Below are 19,214 nucleotides of genomic sequence, written 5' to 3'. Positions count from 1 at the left end.
TTAAGTAGAAGTTTCTGTTGTTTATTTACTTTTATTATCCAAAAATTACTTTTATTATCCATTATTATTTATTTTATTATCCAGTACAATATTTATTTCTTGTCCAATGTTAGAAGTTTCTGTAAAAGAAAAATACTCTGAACATTGTGGGCTGATTGCAATAATTACAACACCCACCTTTCCTATTATTTTTTAACCGTTAAAGCTGCAAATTGAAAAATAAAATGGTTCCTTTATTAATCTTCACCCTTTTGCCTTTGCTGAAAGAACATGATTTTGCTGCGTGAAGTTGCTGTTTATTGTGTTCAGTCATTCAGCGTGGTGGTGTATTCTTGTCATTCTTGCCTATACTGTTCTACTTAATAGCCAGTGATTTAGCAGGCAGTTGTTCAGCCATGTTAAATTAACCCTAGAGATAAAATTGGATAATGTCCATATTTGACTTTTTTTTTTAACTTTGAAAGGGGAAGTAAAATCACTAGCATACATTAGTAATAACCTGTTGACATTCTCTTTTAAACAAGTGCATCTTCACCTCAAGACTTGTTCCAAAATTGTGTGATGGCTTAAAAATAATTTTTTAATTCTCTTTTCCTAGTTGACTACTAGGAAAATCGTTTACTGTATTGCCAGAGGTGCATTTTGGACAAGAAAGAAGTTAGAACACCCGACTGCACTGTGTGTTCTAATGTTGGTGTTCAGAGCACTGTCCTTATCAGGAGTGAATTACATTTTCCTTCCATATCCCTGTGTGGAATGGTATTTCCTTACTGAAACATATCAGATGTGTTTATTTTTTGATCACCATTATTTTTGACATTTCCATGAAGTAGGCAATTTTATTTTGAAAGAAATTGGGTTGTTGATTTATAAAAGAAATACCATAGAATTGAAAAAATATGTGAGAGTTGGTGGAAATGTTTGAAAGTAAAGCATTATTGCTGTACATCAAATCTTTAATTAAGATACTAAAACATTACATTTTTGTCCAGAAGCAGTTATTGTAACAGACCATTTCCTGAGTTTGCCTGTAATCTTTTTAATGATGAAGGATTAATACAGCCTGTAAGGTACAGCAGTTACTGAGCCTTGCTGCCACTGCTATGGTTAAATCTGTATGTGCTTTTTGAAAGGGAGATCTCCTCTTGTTCTTAAATACACATCTAAAAAGAGTACATATGGTGCCTTCAACCACATTCCATAAAATAAAATACCTACTCCCTTTACATAGGGCAAAACGTAGGGGTTTACACTGCACAGTAGGTGCTTCTACAGAAATTCAGGGTCCTTGCGTGCCCATTGCTTGGGAGGGTCATCCTAACCACTTTCCTGTTAATGCTTCAGTGTTTCAGGGCAGAGATGTTGAGGTAAGCTGATGAGCTGATCGCACGTTGTGAAAGGCTGGGAAGGCCTCTCTTGTGCCGAAAGAGCAAAGCATCATTTGGGTTCAACAGACCAAAGTGAAAAAATGTGGCTGCGAAGTGTAAGGAGGGGAAAGCTTGTGTGCTCCTGGTGGGGTTGCTGTCACTGGCTCCTCTCAAGGAAACCTACTAAGAGATAATTATGTTCTGCACCAACTGTTTCTGAGTGTCCCTCAAGGTTTTAACCCCTGGGCAGACTGAATTATGTACTGGATGAAGACTGCAAATCCATAACTAACTCTTAAGCAGAATCCACACAACTGGTGAACTGGAGAGTCAGAATTAATGTGGATTATGAAGGGATTTCCAAGCAAATTGTTTTCCCTGCTGCCTTGCTTCAAGTTTCTCTAAGAACTCACATGTTATCCACTCAGAAAAGTTTTCTGACTCCAGCCATAATTTGGCTTCAAATTACTCAACCTCCCTCAAAATATCTTATACTGTAATTCTAAATCTTGGACTGTTGTCACAGAAATCTTGATATCTGTGTCATATACAAAGACTGTGGGGTAGGCTAGAGCTTCTTTATGGTAACATGATCATCCCAGATTTTTATATTCTCTCCTGATCATGTATTTTTCGATAATAAAAACCTTTACTCAAAGCGACTTTTAGAAAGTGGGATTTTATAAATTGTATTTTATTTGTGTGGAAAGAAATTTCTTCATGACCTTGTTTTGACCAGGAAATGTCTTTATGTATTCACATAAACATATATGCAGTTTTTTCCTTCTCCAAAAATTTGCTGTACCTACTTGGCTACACTGTGAAATGCATCAGGTGTACAAGTTGATTGCTAATACATAAATAAATAAAAATCCATCATAAATATGTCTGAGGGGAAAAAAATGAAGAGAGTCATTAATAGAAGGAGAGAACGATGAAGGTGACTTTGCTATTTTGGCTACTACACCTGGGATAATCCCTTTCAGTGTTGCGCAGGATCCCAGTGTAATTCCAAGCAAATAGGCCTTGAACATCCACATATTGAAATCACTAAATAGGTTTCTATATTTAAGTTGGAACAATATTGCTTCTAATTAAAAAATCTCTTACTAGAGTACTCAGTGCTTGAAAAGTCAGGTTAATGTAACCTGAGTTGAGCTGGCAGTTGAAGGAGAGTAAAATTCTCTTCATTCTAGCTTTGTAACTATTACTCTGAATATAAGATTTCCTGATGTTAAATTGTTTGTAATTCTTGTGGGAACATGCTAACCAGTTGGGGTCTTTCTGCTTCTTGTTTTTAAGGTGAAATCTGAAACTCTTTACATGCTAAAGAACAGTTACATCTCAGTTATCTGTAGGAGTATATTCCAATTTTTTGATTAATCATGGCATTGATACCCAACTGGGTATAAGTCAGCTGAGTCTGTAAGACTGTGGTGCTGCAAATTTTTTTTTTTTTTTTAACTTGGAGAGGGGGTGGGGAGGAGGTTGTTTTTGCCGCAGGTTGCCCGTGCAGCACATTTGCAGTACGACAGGTACACTGTGATCCAGCCTGGGTTCCCACGGCACGCTGAGCCACCGTTAATAAACCTCACACAGAGCAAAGGCGGCATTTCTGCGGCAGCATCCCCACCGCTCTGGAAGGACGTGTCGCTGGGGGCAGGGACCTGCCTGTGAGCCAGCCTGGATCCGGCAGCGTGCCCGGCTAATGGCCCCCCTCCCCGACCCCAGAGCGCCTGGCGGGCACGGTGGGGAGCTCTGCGCAATCCGGAGCGGGTCTGATCATGCTGATGTCTCTGGCTTGATGCCGGTCATGCCAGGCGCAGGTCATCTGGGCATCGTCACTGTGAGATCCTGCTGTGTGAGTTCTCCTGCTACGGTGTGTAATGGAAAATGAATTGTGCTACTTCGTTCCTTTGACGTTGCCCTAAAAAAGCAGGGACGCTTCGTTGCGCTGAGATAACTTATGCGCAGTAACAGTATTATCTAAATTAATTTAGTGGGAGCAGCAATGCATTTTCCAACCCTTTGTTTCTTCTTAACTTCCAGATTTTCCGAAAAAAAGCAGTGGAGCTTGGAGAGAAATTGCTACCTGCTTTCAACACTCCCACTGGGATACCTTGGGCATTGCTTAATATTAAGAGGTAAAACAACTGCTTTTTGGTGACTAGAACATATAAAAAACTAATGTTGAAACCATCTTCATCACAGAACTATTACAATTGCTGCACAGTATTTGTCTTTCTAGCTAGGTGAAAGTTGACATAAGAACCTTGGTTCTACAGTTTAAATTAGGAAATTTAAGTAGATGTGCGTTGTACGCACAGTAATGCATATAGAAATATATTTATGCACCTCAGAAGTGGCAGCTCCTTTGTCAGTATGTTGCTCATCACTTTTCCTGAAGTCCTCCATTGCTTTTAGTGTTGTTTTATGTCGGGTACGGGCCAAAGGACATGTGCTACTCTGAAAGGGTGAAGTTTCCAGCCATTTTGTACTCATATTTTTACCCGTTCTCAAATGCAGTGTCAGCGTGTCGTTCAGTAGCATATTACGGAAGAAAAGTAGTATCTGCCTGAAGTGACTTGCTGTTTTGCACCCTCTCCCAAGGAGTGGTTTTTCTTTGGCCAGTCGTGCTTTGAAGACAGCTGCGTGTTTGTGGTAGGAGGTGCAGGCTCTCCTGACGTCAGTCTGGCCTCCAGTACCTGACTCCAGACAGATGTCAGCAGTTCCTTGGTCTGCCTCAGGCCTGCTAGCAGTGATGCCGTGCTGTCAAGAAAATGTTTTCTTTGTACTGCTTGGGGAAGAATATGGACAGTTACACCTCTGGGGTATATTTGTGTATTCGTAAGGACACATCATCTTTCTTCATGCTGCGGATAAACCCCAGCACCACCTGCCACGAGAAAGCGAGTCAAGGAGAATTGCACGTGTGTGTGTTGGCATGGTGTTGCAGTTTTTTACGTGATTCCCTCCTTGACAGTCAGCATCTTCCTGTGCTCTCTGCTTGATCTGTATTTATGGGTACCCCTTTTTCCCAGATGGGACGTACATTGGCACGCTTGCTGGGTTGGCTGTGTTTGCTTCAGGCTTCCCAGTGAACCGCTCAGAGCCAGCGCTACAGAAACCCCTGTCGTGTCAGTTCAGACAGGCTGATCTTCCGCCTTCCTTTCGAGCAGCAGTGAGGTGGGAGACTCCTATCTGTGTGCAGGAGCAGGAGGGAGTTAGTGCCCCCTGAACTTTCTCCTCGTTGAAGGGGCTGATTAACTGCTGCCCAGTGATGACCCTTGGACTTTTACTGGTTACTTACATGCATGCTAATGATTCTTCTGAACAGACTTTAGTGACTTCTGCACAAGTTCAAAAGTCTGTTGGTTGTTTGTTTTTAAGCTGTTACAAAAACTTCTGAGTACGAAACCCTAGCATATGTTTGTAATTGCAACACAACAGTGCCTTATTCTACTTAGTATGTATAAACATACTTAAGGTATTTAGGCTAAACATTTGTCTTATATGTAGCCCTTATTTAAATCCCTGCTTATCTACTAAATATATCAATTTTTTTTTTTTTTTTTTTTTTTGCAAATAGTCCAAATTCTGTGGTAGGTCTTTATGATCTTATTCCCAGCTCCTCACAACAGCTGCCGTGGTGCACTGCACATGTCAGCCACAAACACTGCAAGGCGGTGATACAAAAGGTGTTCATTTCTTACCTTGCACCAAAGTGGAAGAGGATCTCTGCCAAGATAACTTCCTTTGCTATGGCAAGAAGAGTTATGTTAAAAGCTGGGTTCTTGGTTTTTCGTTCTGAATCCTCGCACATCTGTCTAGATTTGACCTTCAACAGATGACTCGTCCATAATACTGTGTGTAAACAAATACGCTGTCATCCAAGCTTAGGAAACGCTAAGCCACTGAAGCCTGCATATATTACAGCTCTAATACGCCTCATTTCTGATTAGTACTTTATTTGATTTTATTTTGATTTATTCTTCAAATTGGAGAAGACTCACAATAGATTGTGGGTGTCAGTGGTTATTTTTAAATGGCTATTTTTGGATTAACAGATGAGCTGGATATTTGTTTCACTATGCAAATGTTTTTCACAAAAAAAAATTTGTTTTCTCTGCTCGTCCTGTATCATAGCCAGACTTGTTCTCTTCTTGGGTGCCTCTGTGTGTAAACATACATGTGTTTTTGTCTGAGTGTGTCCTTAAATACCAAAGGCATCCACCTGAAGTCTTGTACTCTTTCTCTTCTCCATTGGTTTTCTTCATTCTGCTTCTTTCCTCGTGACTTAAGGACCATGGAACACTTACCGTCTATTTGTGGAACCCTAATTATAAAATGTATTAAAAAGTTCACTGTACTATTCTTCAGCTAAAAGTATTAGCCAATTCTTGAGCGTGTTTGTAAAATTTCCTGTTGCGTCTGAAGTACGTTTTAAGTAATTAGATTGGTAGTTTGTACTGAAATTTCCTTTTCTTTCTTTCAAAATGTTTCAGTTGTATTTCCATGTTCTGATGTTCTTGATATCGCTCTGCATCTTCAGTTCATCTTCAGCATCTGTTTTTTCACTTCTGCTTTTACTGCCAAATTTGAAGTTCTTTTTACGGCTCACTTGGTTATTTGAGTAACCAGGGATGTATAACACTTGTTGACCATGCTGGCTGAAAACTGGTAGAAAGAGAGGCTGCAGAGGGAGAATGTGTATAAAGCAGTGGTGGCTTGACAGATAGATTTGAGTCTTCTTTTGGGGATAAGGAGCACAAGCTGGCAAAGCCACTTTTATTTATTTATTTACTTATTTTCCTCCCTCACTCAAATCCTTTGTTTAGATATTTCATCTTCGGTACTTCTAAAACAGCAACTATAACAGCTTCTTGAAATACCACTAGTTCACAATCCTTTATTTTTCTTCTCAGTGAGCCGTGACAATCTGACTTGTCATGCTAAAATTTTCATCTTCCCTTCTCTTTAAAAACTTCAAGTAATTTATGACTAAGCAATCGGATTGCTTGTGCATTTCTGTAATATGCCTCTCAGATTTATAGAAATAAAAAAATCTAAAATTATAACTCACTAGGAGAGTTGAGTAATCTTAACAAATATCCAGCTTGCATCATGTTTGCAGGATCATGTGACCTTTTTAAAGTATCTATTTATTTTTACCCCTGGAACTATTAAAAAGGAAGCTGTATGGGGCTTCTGCTTATGGGATGATGCCCAGCTGTGAAATGCAGAGAACACAGACTGTTAGTCTGTTAGATCAGTCAGGAATAAACTTCTAAGTATAAGATCCTGTACGATATTTTTTGTCTTTTGGATGGAAATTGTCTCTTTATGTCACTTTTTCCCCCTTTGAAAGCAGACCAGTATCTTTTTTTTAGTCACTATTAGTTCCAATAAGACCACATTACTACTTTCTAATAAGCAACTCAGAAGCATTCTTATATGAAAGAATAAATTTTCCATAAAATGTTTGCTCCCTATACATTGACCAGTTTAATAGTTGTTTTAAGGTTATTTATTATCCTTTTTGTCCTACTATGTAGTGATACTATTAGGTATTAAGGTGCCTGGCTTTTTATGAAGAATCAATGTATCATATAACCTTTCAGTGCATCTGAAACTTTGAAAAATAGTTATGCCTTACCTTAATGAAAAAGTTTTCGGCTGGGCTAAATAATGTTTTTATTTCTGGAAACATAACAAAGTGGAAATGGGTTTTTTGGACGTTCAGCCTGTTTGCAAATGTTGTTATGGCTAAGGGGGATGCTGTGCTTGTTCCTCTGGCCGAGTGACAAAAGTAAATAATGTAAGCATTTATGGATACAGGGACCATGGGAGGTTCTGTACAGAAGGAAAAGCTATGAGGTATGGGTGGAGTGGGTCAGAGCAGGGAAGCTTAACAGAAGGCAGAAAGGAGGGGTTTGAAATAAATTTGATTAATTTGTATTAAAAGCAAACTACAGGGAGTGGTAAGATTTACTCGACATAAACATAGAATGTTTACTGTGATGTCAGCCTAGGATTTTTTGCCTTTTACATTTTAGCATTGATTATATGTAAATGGAGGACTTGGGTTGAATTCAGTATTACAAATTTTACAAAATAAGACAGCAGAGGCCTTGCTAAATTGTTGGAACAAAGTAGTTACTCATTTGTAGGTAACTGAGGATGAAAGTGACAAACCAGCAATATTTATGCTATTGGGGTATTGTCAGCAAAGTCCTCCTTTGATATATTTTTTAAATTATTATTGTTTTTTAAAATTATCGCACCTTGTACAGAATATTTAAGTTATGCCACAGGCCTGTCCAGGCCTCAAAGTGTTCGAGGTTTGAACAGAAGTTTCTTGGAGCTACTGAGCCCTTGGAGCCGCTGCGTGGATTCAGAACAAGACAGACCCACAGCGCAGCTTCAAAACCAATCTATTTTTTCTCTCACATTGTTTGAAAAAAAGAAAACAAGGAAAAATACACCCATAGCTTTTTATTTTGAATGCTTTAAGCTAAGATTCCTGTTCCCCGACAGTAGTGCCAAGCAGGATGGCTCTCTTCCACCAGCCTGGCTTGCCCAACAGACCCTGGCTGCTTTGGAGTGGGATTTTATGTTAAAATGCCACAGTGTCTGCCAGGGTGACAGAGGCGCAGGTGGTGGTCTCTTCTGGGGCACACACTCTCGTATTTGAGAATACTGGCAGTATTTTAGGTTGTGGGCATTTAAAGGAGCTTATCTCTCAGCACCTTCCGCCCAGAAGGAAATGTGGCTGATAAAACAACCACTGAGGTATAAAATACTGGTCTTTAAAAAACAGAACTTGCTTGAAAATATTTTAAAGTTTCAAAGTCATTCCCAAATTCAAAATATGTTTAAGGTCTCATGTGCCTAAGTCACTTGAGGAATAGGTGGCCTTCAAGATTCTTTAGTGTGCTACCTCATTAGAAAAACTCTGGTATTGCTAAGAAAAGATTTTAGCATGTGACGGTTCCCTTTGAGTTCTAGGACTTCTTCCAAAGCATCATCATCAATGCACTTAAGAGTATGTTCCTTTTTAGTTTGTAAAGGGATCTTAATGCATTGAGCAAGTTTGAAAATACAAAGAAGAAAGGATCCAAACACATAAATTCAGTAAACCTTTTTGAACAGCCTGACTCCCCCACTTACACAATAAGAAATGTTTGAAATGTGATTGCTGCATTAGTTTGCAAAATTTTCATAAGCATCAAGTTGTTTGTATATTAATTATATTATGTTCTTTAACAGAATTAGTGGTTCATGTTTTTACTTGTACTAGTGACTCAATAAGCACTTTCTGCAGAGATTCAATCAGGATGGCTAATTTAAATCTTCTAGTTTACACTATTAACTCTAGTGTCTAAATTAAATTAAAAAAATAAAAGACTACAGAGTTAAATAAAACTTATTCTTCAAATTTGACTCTCTGGCAAAAATAAACCTGTTTTTTAAAGAAGTTTTAAAGAGAAAAAACTTACATTGTTCTGCACAGTTTGTCACTGTAGGACCATGCAGAAGTTGTGTTTAGACAGAATCTTTCATTTTTATCCCTTCTGTCTAACTTGGGCATAATTTTAGAGGAAGAAATCAAAACTACCTAAGAAAAAAAAGCTACAAGTAGTCTAGTTTGCACACTTAATAAAGTTTTTTTGTGTGTGGTTTTGGCAAATGCTCCACTGATGCAATAAATTAAAGTGGTAATAGTAACAAAAAGGATTTGGATATTGAGTTAAACACTGAGATTTCCCCTGCAGCAAAACAGACCGATTGAAACCAGACTTTTTCCTTCGGGCATTTGGATCACACTGTGGATTTGTATTAGCACTGGATGCAAAGAGATAAATCCTAGCTGAACTTTACCTATCTAAAAATTGTTTGTCTGGTGTTAAACGTGTTTTGGCATGGAATGATTTGCCTTCTGGAGATACTGATCTCTTTCCATTGTCTAAGGAAGACATTAGGCAAATAATGGAAAGAACTAACTTTTGGAACTGAGGAAATTAATTCCATCCTAATTTATAAGTAACTAGTGACAAGGAGGATTTCAGGAAAGGGTACATTTTTTTCAGCACTGCCATTTCAGGTGCTGGTTAACCCACTGGTTCATTGCATGATTTGTAAACAAATTAACATTTCTTGAGTCAGTACTAGATGCAAAATAAACTTGAAAAATAGTTTTATGTTTGTGACATTTTGATATTACCATGTTATATGTTGTCTGATTAGCAATTTCATTGTTTTAGAACACAGTAAGCAAATTGCTTGCCATGTCTTTGCTTCATCTGAAATGAGTAGCCACTCTGCATTGCATGACTAGTGCTTTATATTCAATAAGAATCAAATGAGCTACTATAAAAGTATATTTAATTTTTTAAAAAAAACAAACAGTTTTCATTTTTTTCTTTGAGTTTCCATAAATAATTCTTCCATGGTCACACATAAAATTAAACAAAATTGGTCTGAGAGTGTTATTAAAAATCAGATTTTCTGATTGTAGTATCAGTACATGTCAGTGCTGATTTCAAGATAGATACTTTTGACCTGTGTCTGATCTGCCATTGAGCAATGTAAAAAATGTCGTTATAAAAATAGCAGAAAAATTCCATGAGATAGTTCAAGCAACATATTTGTTTGGTGTTTAAAAAAAAAAAAAGAGCTAAGAATAACATTATTTTGGTGATGGCCCATAATGTTAAGCTGTATTGTTCAACCAGCAGCTTCAATTCAATATTGTAACGCTGAATTTGCGTGGGAGGCTGCCCTCTGGCAATAACACAGGAAGGATTTGGGACCTATTATTGCTACTGCAATCTTTCTCAGTTCAAGTGCTTTCTTTATAGCCAAAGGAAAGCGATTCTAGTCCCCAATTCTAAGTTTAAACACTCTTTCCTCAGAGTTTATTAGTGCATTGTAAAATGAGTATAAATGCTTACAAGTGCATAATTATCATATTACTTATCTGTGTAAAACCCTATGTGAGTATTAGTAATGTGATTCCTCAACATAAAATGTACAATTGCAAACACCTATAGATCTCTGTGGTGATAACAATAGGTAGTGTTCCTTCATAAAACAAACAAAACCTTTTCACAGGTGGTCCCACAGAAGCCAGCTGGTTACAGGAAAGCCTTGGTCTTTACTTCATGGGTTTCCATTCTCCACAGCAGATGATCTCTTCAGGGTAGCAAAATCTTCCCCAGCTATCATAAATTTTTGTCTTGATGGCTTAAAAAAAATGGGAAATGGGGTTTTTGTGTGTTTTTCACAAAGAAGATATGAAAAGTTTTCTGCACTGGAAAGGGGGAGGGATTTGAGTCAGGATAAGCAGGTTGCACTATTTTGTGTTTTGCCCTAGAAGAGATCAGGAGTAGGAAGTTCCACCTGGTCACCTATGGCATGTACCAAAAGGTGACGTGTACCAACCAGGTACTTCAAATTCTCTGCTAATCTGGTTGTAAATTAACCAGGCGCTGGCTGAAACACAGTGACGTAGGGTGGATAGTGATGAGTGTGGGAAAGTTGCATCAGATCCTCAGTTTGCTTCCTGATAGTTAAAACAACTCTTGCTCCCCAAAGAAATCTGCCTGCAAGAGTTGGAAACTGCATTTATTGAAAATAGGATTTTATAAATTAGTATATAGATGTTGGTGTTGCTTGTGCTCTTGCTTTAGCTGGATAACTGCTGCTATCAGCTCGATATTGGCAGATAATTAGGAGTTATTTGTATGACGTACTTTCCCGCTGCCTAAGAGATGCAAGGGAACCCTTAGTATCGAGTTGCCAAACATATTTGAGAGTTGGAGTTGTACGTAAAGATGTGCAGGATGAGGCTCAGCTCAAGCTGAGACACGTGTGTATGTTTTACCAGCGCAGCAGGAACCAGCTCCCGTTAGGGTCGTTAGGGAGCCGGGCACTACAAAGTAGCTCGAGGAGGAGTTGTCCTGCCCTGAAATAAAAGCCTCGTGCCTGGCCCGCTGAGCTGCCCGTCCTCATTGACCGCATTGACTGTGCTGGGAACTCCGACACCTGAATGTAGGCGCGTTTATCTTTGCACTGGTTAAAGATCATTTCCCTTTCAATTGCTTGTATCGTGTAGGTCCTAATTTTCATCTGTGCCCAGTAAATGATAATCTTATAATAGACAAAATGTGACTGTTGGAAGAGGCTTCCTTCAGAGGGAAAGGAGTCAGGAATTTGTACAGACTTCATTAAATAGATACAGTGAGCACAAGCACTTCTCAGGCCACGAGAAGGGGGGAGGGGACGTGTACCAAGTGTTTTGCTTGTGTATTTTAGCTCAAATTGCTTTAATACTTCTACCCGGATAAACTCTAAAATGGAGCATGTCATTCTTAAAAATAGTAATTTCAAACCAAAAAGGTGGTCATTGGTTTTTTCTCTACTCTAGTTTAAGCATCTTTATGATGAGGTGGATAATAAGGATTGAGATCTACCAAGCACTATACTCCTGACTGACTAAATTGTTGGTGATAATATGCATACAGGTATGATACCTGTTCAGCATTGCAAGACTGGAGGAACAAGATATTTACTTAGCATCAAAAGTACGGACTATTTTAGATTGTAAAATAAGCACTAGTTTAAATAGGTAACTAATGTTTGTAGTTACTCTATGTTCGTATTGTCCTAAGATAATGAGCGTGAGGAAGAGCGGCTAACTACATTTTTTCAGAAATCATTACTGAGAACAGATTCTGCTGTCCTCTTCACAGAAGACTTTTTTTCCTCCTCACTGAAAAGGCATTTTTCCCTTCAATACTTCTCTAAGTACATTATAAACTTTTAATATATCTTTCATTATAGATATGCACACACACACATATATATATATGGGTAAGTTTTTATTCATCATTATATGTTTCTCATTCCTTCTGATATGAGAGGCTCTCTCCTTAACCTCCTCTAAACTATAACCTCCCAGCCGGACAGCTGGAACTCTACCTGTAACTGATGCAATTGTGATGCATCTTGTACATCACAAATAAATGTTTCACTGGTCTGAATTTTAAATTTCTCTTTATAGTACTTCAGAATTCTATGAAACTAGAATTTTGTGGTTTTCAGTTTCATTATGCCAGTGCTGACAGGTGGGGTTTATGCCATTTTTATAAGCATGTTTAATTTTAAGCTGACTAGTCATAACAGCCTATGACATCTTTTGTTCTGAAATTCATGGCATATCCGTTTTCATGGATACATCAGATACTCTTTCAGTGCAGTTTCCCATTTAATCTTTTAGAGTGACCTTAAAATAACAAATCAGCGTAAAATAGGCTATCTTTTTCTCTATAAATCAGTCCGTTAATCAGAATAATAAGAACATTCATGCAGACTGATTTTTAGCTTTAGCTTTGTGGTGTTTTTAAACAGAAACGAAAGTTTATTATTTGTTAATTTTTCAGTTAAGTTTAGCATTTGGAGAGATTTGTGGAGTTTCTTTTCAGGAATCTTAAAATGATGGAAGGATTATTGTCTTCCTTGCTTGCATAATTACTGGTCATTAGTTGGATTTTCTTAGGTTCGTGACCAGCTTCATACATCCAGCTGAATACAGAACACATCCTTGTTTTTAAATAATATTCTCGGCATTAAATACACATAGCTGAAGTGCTGTACTTCGTAGTTTCAGTTGTCTCTGTGCGAGTCAATGTAATGGTGCAATTTTTGGTTGTAAAACAGCTCTGCTGTTTCTCGTAGTGTCTCTTCAGCATCCAGACCTTATTTGAATCCTTACTCTAAGTTGCGAGCTTTTATTACAAGCTCCTGAGATCATCCAATGCTATTTAGTTGTGTGTTTTCTGTAAATCAAGAAATATCGCAATCCAGCTTTGATAGTGTTCTAATTTATGTATTTTCTAACCCTGCTACTCTTCTTTCATGCTTGCTGCCCTCTTCCAATCCATTTTTATTTTGGAGGAGAAGCAGAACAGTGGCAGCTTTCAGCTCTGATGGAAGTTTTTTCTACTGAACTGTGTTTCCACCCTTGCCCCCACATCTTCCATAAGAGGTGTCTGAATCTTGGATGCATCACATTTTCCAGATCTAGGGGTTGCTTCTCTGAATCCTTTTTCAGATGTTTCAGTTTCACAGCTTGAGAAAATTAACGTTTGGGAACTGTACTGGGTACTGTCCCACATATGTCTTCTGAGACTTCTGGCTGCTTTTCAGCCCCTTCCTCTCTCCCTCTTTTTTTTGAGGTTGTTTAGTTGATCTGCTTCTCTGCCTTTCTGCAGTACCCCATATGAGACATGTGCTAGAGTTGTTGCCTTAAGGTAGGGTGCGTTATGGAAGAGTTGATCCATAAATCCTACTTCTCCTAGTGTGATACCATGTAATACTCTGTTCCTTATGTCTTGAATATACTGAAGTACTTGAATATTCTGTAAGGTGTGATAATGAAGCTATTAGGCATATTTTAGTATATATTCAGGGGCGCGTGTGTGTATATGTATACACACATATAGACATTTTATATATATATAACATATTTATATAACATTTAGCAGTGTAAGGCAAATTGGGCTGTTTTAAGGAAGTTTGGGAGAAAGGATTTAAAAAAAAAAAGGTTGTGCTTGGCTTTGATGTTGAAGGCTATACATTCTTTAAAAATCTCTTTTCATATCTCCAGTTTCTCTCAAATACAGGATTATGTGTTTTTTACCATCCCCTGGAAGACTTTAGAAACATTTTTTAAAAAATAAGCAAACAAAAAAAACAAAACACAAACCCAAAACATTTTCAACCTTCATTTGCTATTGAATATTCAGTCTTCCCCTTGTGACACCTAAGCTGGCCATGTGAAAACTTCTGTTAGATCAGAATAAAATAGATTACTGCTCTTTGGAAGCCATGATGTCGTAATTCTCATATTTCTACACTGGCTCTTTTACAGAGGAGAGGATACAAGGGGAGAAAAGAACTGATCGTTAAGCAGCAATGAGGCTGCAGAAATAAAACATCTTTCGGGCATAAATGGAAAATGAAAAAATGCATATTCATTTTACTCAGTTCTCCTTTCCTCACAAGAGAACCCTAGAATAATCCTTTCCATTCTATAAAAACACCATGTGATGATAATGCAGATATGGACACAGGGAAACGTATGCTGCTTGAATGCTGCATTAATTATCTTTGCAGTGTTTATAACGGAACGCTCTTGATCAGAATGCTGATGAAATTGAGTCTATATGTCTGTTAACAAAAAAAAAAAAGTTGTTTTCCTTTACTAGTTCTTAAAATTTCTTGCCAATTTGTGCTCTGTGAATGCCAGGCAGGTATAGAGCACTTTTAATGGCTTCTAATGACAAAGTCAGCCGATAAAGAAATTTTAAAAGTCTCAGCAGTGAAGTCTTTCAACAATGCAACTACAAGTAAAACCTCTTTTCTAGGTGAAAATATGTTGACATGCTATGCAGCTCTGAATTTTGTCATTAAGAAGATTCTTTAAAAAATCATTTTTAAGCTTATATAGTTTTTCTACTAACTATATTAAGTCACATTATAATTTATAATTTATTTTCCTTATTACAACACTTTATTAAAATGTCAGAAGATACAGCTTCTAGGCAGGGTATTACACCAAGAACTATGCATGTGGTGCTTTTCACATATGGAAATAGCTACAGCAGTTCTGTTCTGCAGCGTGAATTAACAAAGATTGATTGCAATCTGTTTTTATTAACTCAAGGAAGAAAAGCAGTGGTGTGATATTAAGAAAATTAATTATAACTTTCTAATCTGGTAATTAATGTGCAGCTGGGCATGAGTGCAGTTAGTGCAATTCAGTGATTTGGCAGTCCTGACAAATTAACATCATCTCTTTTAAGGTAGACAACTGGTTTTTAATCTTTGCTCAAATTTTTATAATCTTTTCCATTTCAGAATGGTTTTAACAATTTAGATGTTAGATATGGCCTTTTACTGTGATAATGTGAACTGAAGTTCAGTTGTATCTCTTAGGACTGAAGTTCAGTTGTATTTTCTAGAACCCTCTTTTATTCTTTTCCAGTGTTGTACTGAAGTTTCTTACGAAGCAGTTGTACAAAACAGTGATTACTGGTAATTGACCTGCATATGTTGAATAATCTTAAACTGCTACTGAGAATTTAATGTACCCTGTAAATTGAGATGCTTCCAATTAGACTTCTTGGGATAATCACTTTCAAAACTAATCAAGTAGTATAACGATGTTACCAAAACTCTTATTGACTTAATTGTGACAAATTAATAAACCTAACCAATGCAATTACTGTAACGGTCATATTAGTTTGCATTTTTCGTAACCTATCCCTAAATGTTTTTCAGAAACACAAAGGGAAAATAGAAATTACCTAAGTGTATTGAGTTAGCATGACAAGGCGACTTGAGTGGGGGAGTGCTTGTGCCCTTCTTGCTGCCTTTGAGGCAAGAAGATTATTGTGGATCACCCCATGCTCAGTGCCTCTTATCTATTAGGAAACCAAATGTTACCGAACAAAAATTAGAACTAGGATCCTAGCACTGGAATTGATAAGAGAAAATGCTCTTAAGCAGTCTGACTGGTTTTGCTACTGTCAAATTCAATCTTCTAAAACACACTGGTGAACAAAGTATTGTAATCTTGTCAATAAGGTTTATCTTTAGTGTTATTTTAACAACAGGATGGGAAAAGGCACGAAGTATCTATGTAAATCAGACTCTGAAAACTGTCCAAAACCATTCAATATCCTTACGCTGTCAGTGAACAGATGGTTTAAAAAAACTGCTTTGTTTACATAAGGCATACTGCTTTTGGGGGGCTTTCTTGTCTTGTCATCTTTAAGGGCTTTTGTTGTTGTTGTTGTTGTTGAAGTGTTCATTAGGAATACATTAGAGAAGGTGTTCTGGGAGACCAAAAGCCAGGAGTTTTCAGCCCAGTGAACGTGTCTTTTTGGTTTTTTTGTGACACAATTTCAACAGGAGAAAAGATGGACAGACAGCCTTTGTCAGAACAGCTTCTTGTCCAGTACGTCAGACATTCTCCAGGAATTTAGGAGGCGTGGGTTTGAACCTCTCACCTGGAGGAGAGTTGAACTGAGGTCTGTCACTTCCTGGACATGTGCTTTAGCTCCCTAGGTTATTGCTTCCTTTAAAAGAAAGCATTACCCATGGACTTTAAATCAGTCTGATCTTACTGATGGATAGTGGGTATGTTATGGCTTAAGGGCTTGTGAATAATTAAGATCAAGGAATCAATATGGTGGATGTCTTCATCAGCAGGTTAGTTCAGCTCAGGAGTGAGCTTCTGAAGCGTTTCTCCCAGACTTCCCCACTTACTGTTCTGTGGTTTATGGTTAAACGCAAAAGTGCGTAAAAGTGGGTGTTTGCTCGGCACCTTTGACCTACTTGTTTTCAGGATGTGTGGGGAATCACAAACCTGGTCTCAGATACCTAAAGCAAAGCCTTCCATGTCTTTTCTTTGATCCAGCTCAAGCTGAGCAGACAGCCGGCCAAGATTCTAAGCAGAAATTAAAAGATTTGATTATTTCATAATGAAAATAAATATATAACAGATTGAGGGGAGTGTGTGGGCAGCGGAGAGGGTGTTACTGAGGCTTTAATCAAATAAAAGCCTTGAAATTTTACAAAGGTCCTACTAGGAAATTTGGTTGTTTTAGTGGTAGAGAGTAAGATTCAGGCAGATCTCATGTTGGTTTTGCTTTATGGATAACTGCTGGACACACACACACACAAAAATTTAACAAAAAACCCAAACACTCAAAAAACCTCAAGCACAAAGAGTGGAACTTGAAAATTGGCAGAGGTCTGCTCGTTGTCATTAATGACTGTAGATACTGCATGATGGTGTTCACTGTACTACACTGCCTTCTAACTTGTGTTTCACAGCCAGTGTCATATCAGTGGGTTTAGGGTCCTGAAATATTCCATATTGTTCTCCATATCAAAAAATTGTCATTGATTAAATTAGCTTGTATTTCAAAATAAAAAAAATAGGCAGTAATGCAGTTTATTGTATTAGTCATATTGAACAATTCATTTTAGAACAAGTCAAATGAAGAAAGAATGTAACAAATTTGGCTTTTTTTCTTTCTATTTAGGCACACGGTTGTGAACAATTCATGTTTTCATTATTTTTGTCTGCTTCAAACCATTTTGTCAGTATCTTAAGTTTTTGTATTGTTTTATTTTCAAAATTGCTAAGTGTTTTCTTTGCACTCACCAATGTAACGCAACTTCCATGAGCATCCATAGTAATAAAGCTCAGTTTGCACATGGCAAAATAAGAGTAGTTATGTGAAATGCAGCTATTTGGAGAAAGAGATATTCTGAAGTGTCTTATGTATTCTTTGAAGTCATTCTGTGGTGGATGAGGCACTGCAGTGCTGTAAATCAGTTTGATCATGCTGGAACTTTCAGTTAGATCAGCTATACTTTTGTTGTGTGCTTTCATGTACTACCAGATATTACAACTGACAAAGAGCACACATTTACAGAATTAGTTTGTAGATGCGTAGGATGAAATATAACCCTAAATGATATCCAGCAGTATAATTCATTCAGCTGTGCTGACAAAATGGATGGTCGCAGAACTGACGTGGGTAGCGAAGTCCAAAAGCAAATTCAGTCATACATATGAATGCCTCAAGGCTTTTTGTAGCTATCTGTGGGTTTTCCTCATAGCATTAAAAGGTATGGAGCGTTAACCACAACACTTCAATCTTTCTGTCCAGTTTGGATAGATAGGTTGTCTTTCAATGTCTTTTTTTTCCTTTTTTTTTTAAACAAAAAAACTTCTAACTTTTTTCTTTTTAATCTCCTGATTGCTGACCAGTTGCATGTACATATAACTGCGAAAGCTGATCCTCTGTCATATCATTGGGTTTCTGCTATGACAGCCAGCATGATATTCATATTGAGAAAGAAACTGTAACAGAAGTTGCTGAATTCTTCTGTCAGGAGAAATAAGGATTACCAAAGAATATATATCTGCTGAGATTTTTCTGGATTTTCTGTATGCTGTTTTGCAGTGAGTTGTTGCTAAACATCTTGTATGCATTCATACTAACTGTATGGCATTATCATATCAATGTTATGGCTGGGTGAGCGTTTCAAGTGAGTGTGCCTCTTGCTACCGGCATCTGCCAGTGTTAGGGTGATTATTGGGTTCTGTGTAGGCTGAATCTCTGCTATTTATTTTTTTTCCCTAATATTGCCATAGTATTTGGAATTACCATAGTAGAGAGCTGTTGCCTGGCTTGTCAACCTTAAGAATGAATAACCCAATAAGCAATACTTCCGTGATCATCTTCTGCTCTGACTGACCTTTAACTCATCACGGGCTTGTGTACGGGTAGAGAAGGGTAAGAATTCGCAAGCATATCTTTGTGTTGCGGAAAACAAGCAATCTGACTTTTTACTCCTAAGTCCAGCGGGCTGATGTGGACTGTCCTCTTTGTGTTGGATTAGGTAGATCCACCTAGCCAACATCCAAAATATGTGGTGTTCTCCCATGTTCTTGCTGTAGTCTCACATTAAAAATTGAATGACTTCATGTTTACTGCTTGTTGATGAGCAGACCACCTTGCTTGCTGTAGTACACCATAACCTAACTGAGTGGATCTGGCTTAGAGGATATGGTATAACTGAATGTAATTTGTAAAGACTTATCAGAATAGTCAGTTTGCTTTAGATTAAACAGTCTGCTGCCTACCAACAAGCAGTAATAAAATCCCAGCGGTAAGTGCCATAGACACATGGATGTTGCTGTAGGAATCCAGGTAGTAGAGGGCAGAGACAAACTGAGACTCGTACAATGGTGGGGTAGTG

At 37.7% G+C, this 19,214-nt stretch overlaps 1 protein-coding gene across 1 annotated transcript in view; it reads left to right on the top strand.

Annotated features, from left to right (window-relative positions):
• Positions 1-19,214, top strand: part of MAN1A1 (mannosidase alpha class 1A member 1) — a 152,941-nt gene that overhangs the window by 86,111 nt on the left and 47,616 nt on the right. Inside the window, exon 5 of the mRNA XM_054819566.1 lies at positions 3,417-3,511. Within this exon, the coding sequence (XP_054675541.1) occupies positions 3,417-3,511 (95 nt within the window). The remainder of the gene's footprint in view (positions 1-3,416; positions 3,512-19,214) is intronic.

Source organism: Grus americana, chromosome 3 (genome assembly GCF_028858705.1).
Source record: "Grus americana isolate bGruAme1 chromosome 3, bGruAme1.mat, whole genome shotgun sequence".
NCBI lineage: Eukaryota > Metazoa > Chordata > Aves > Gruiformes > Gruidae > Grus > Grus americana.
The sequence above is the reverse complement of the archived record's forward strand: the minus strand, read 5'-3'. Positions and strand labels throughout refer to the sequence as shown.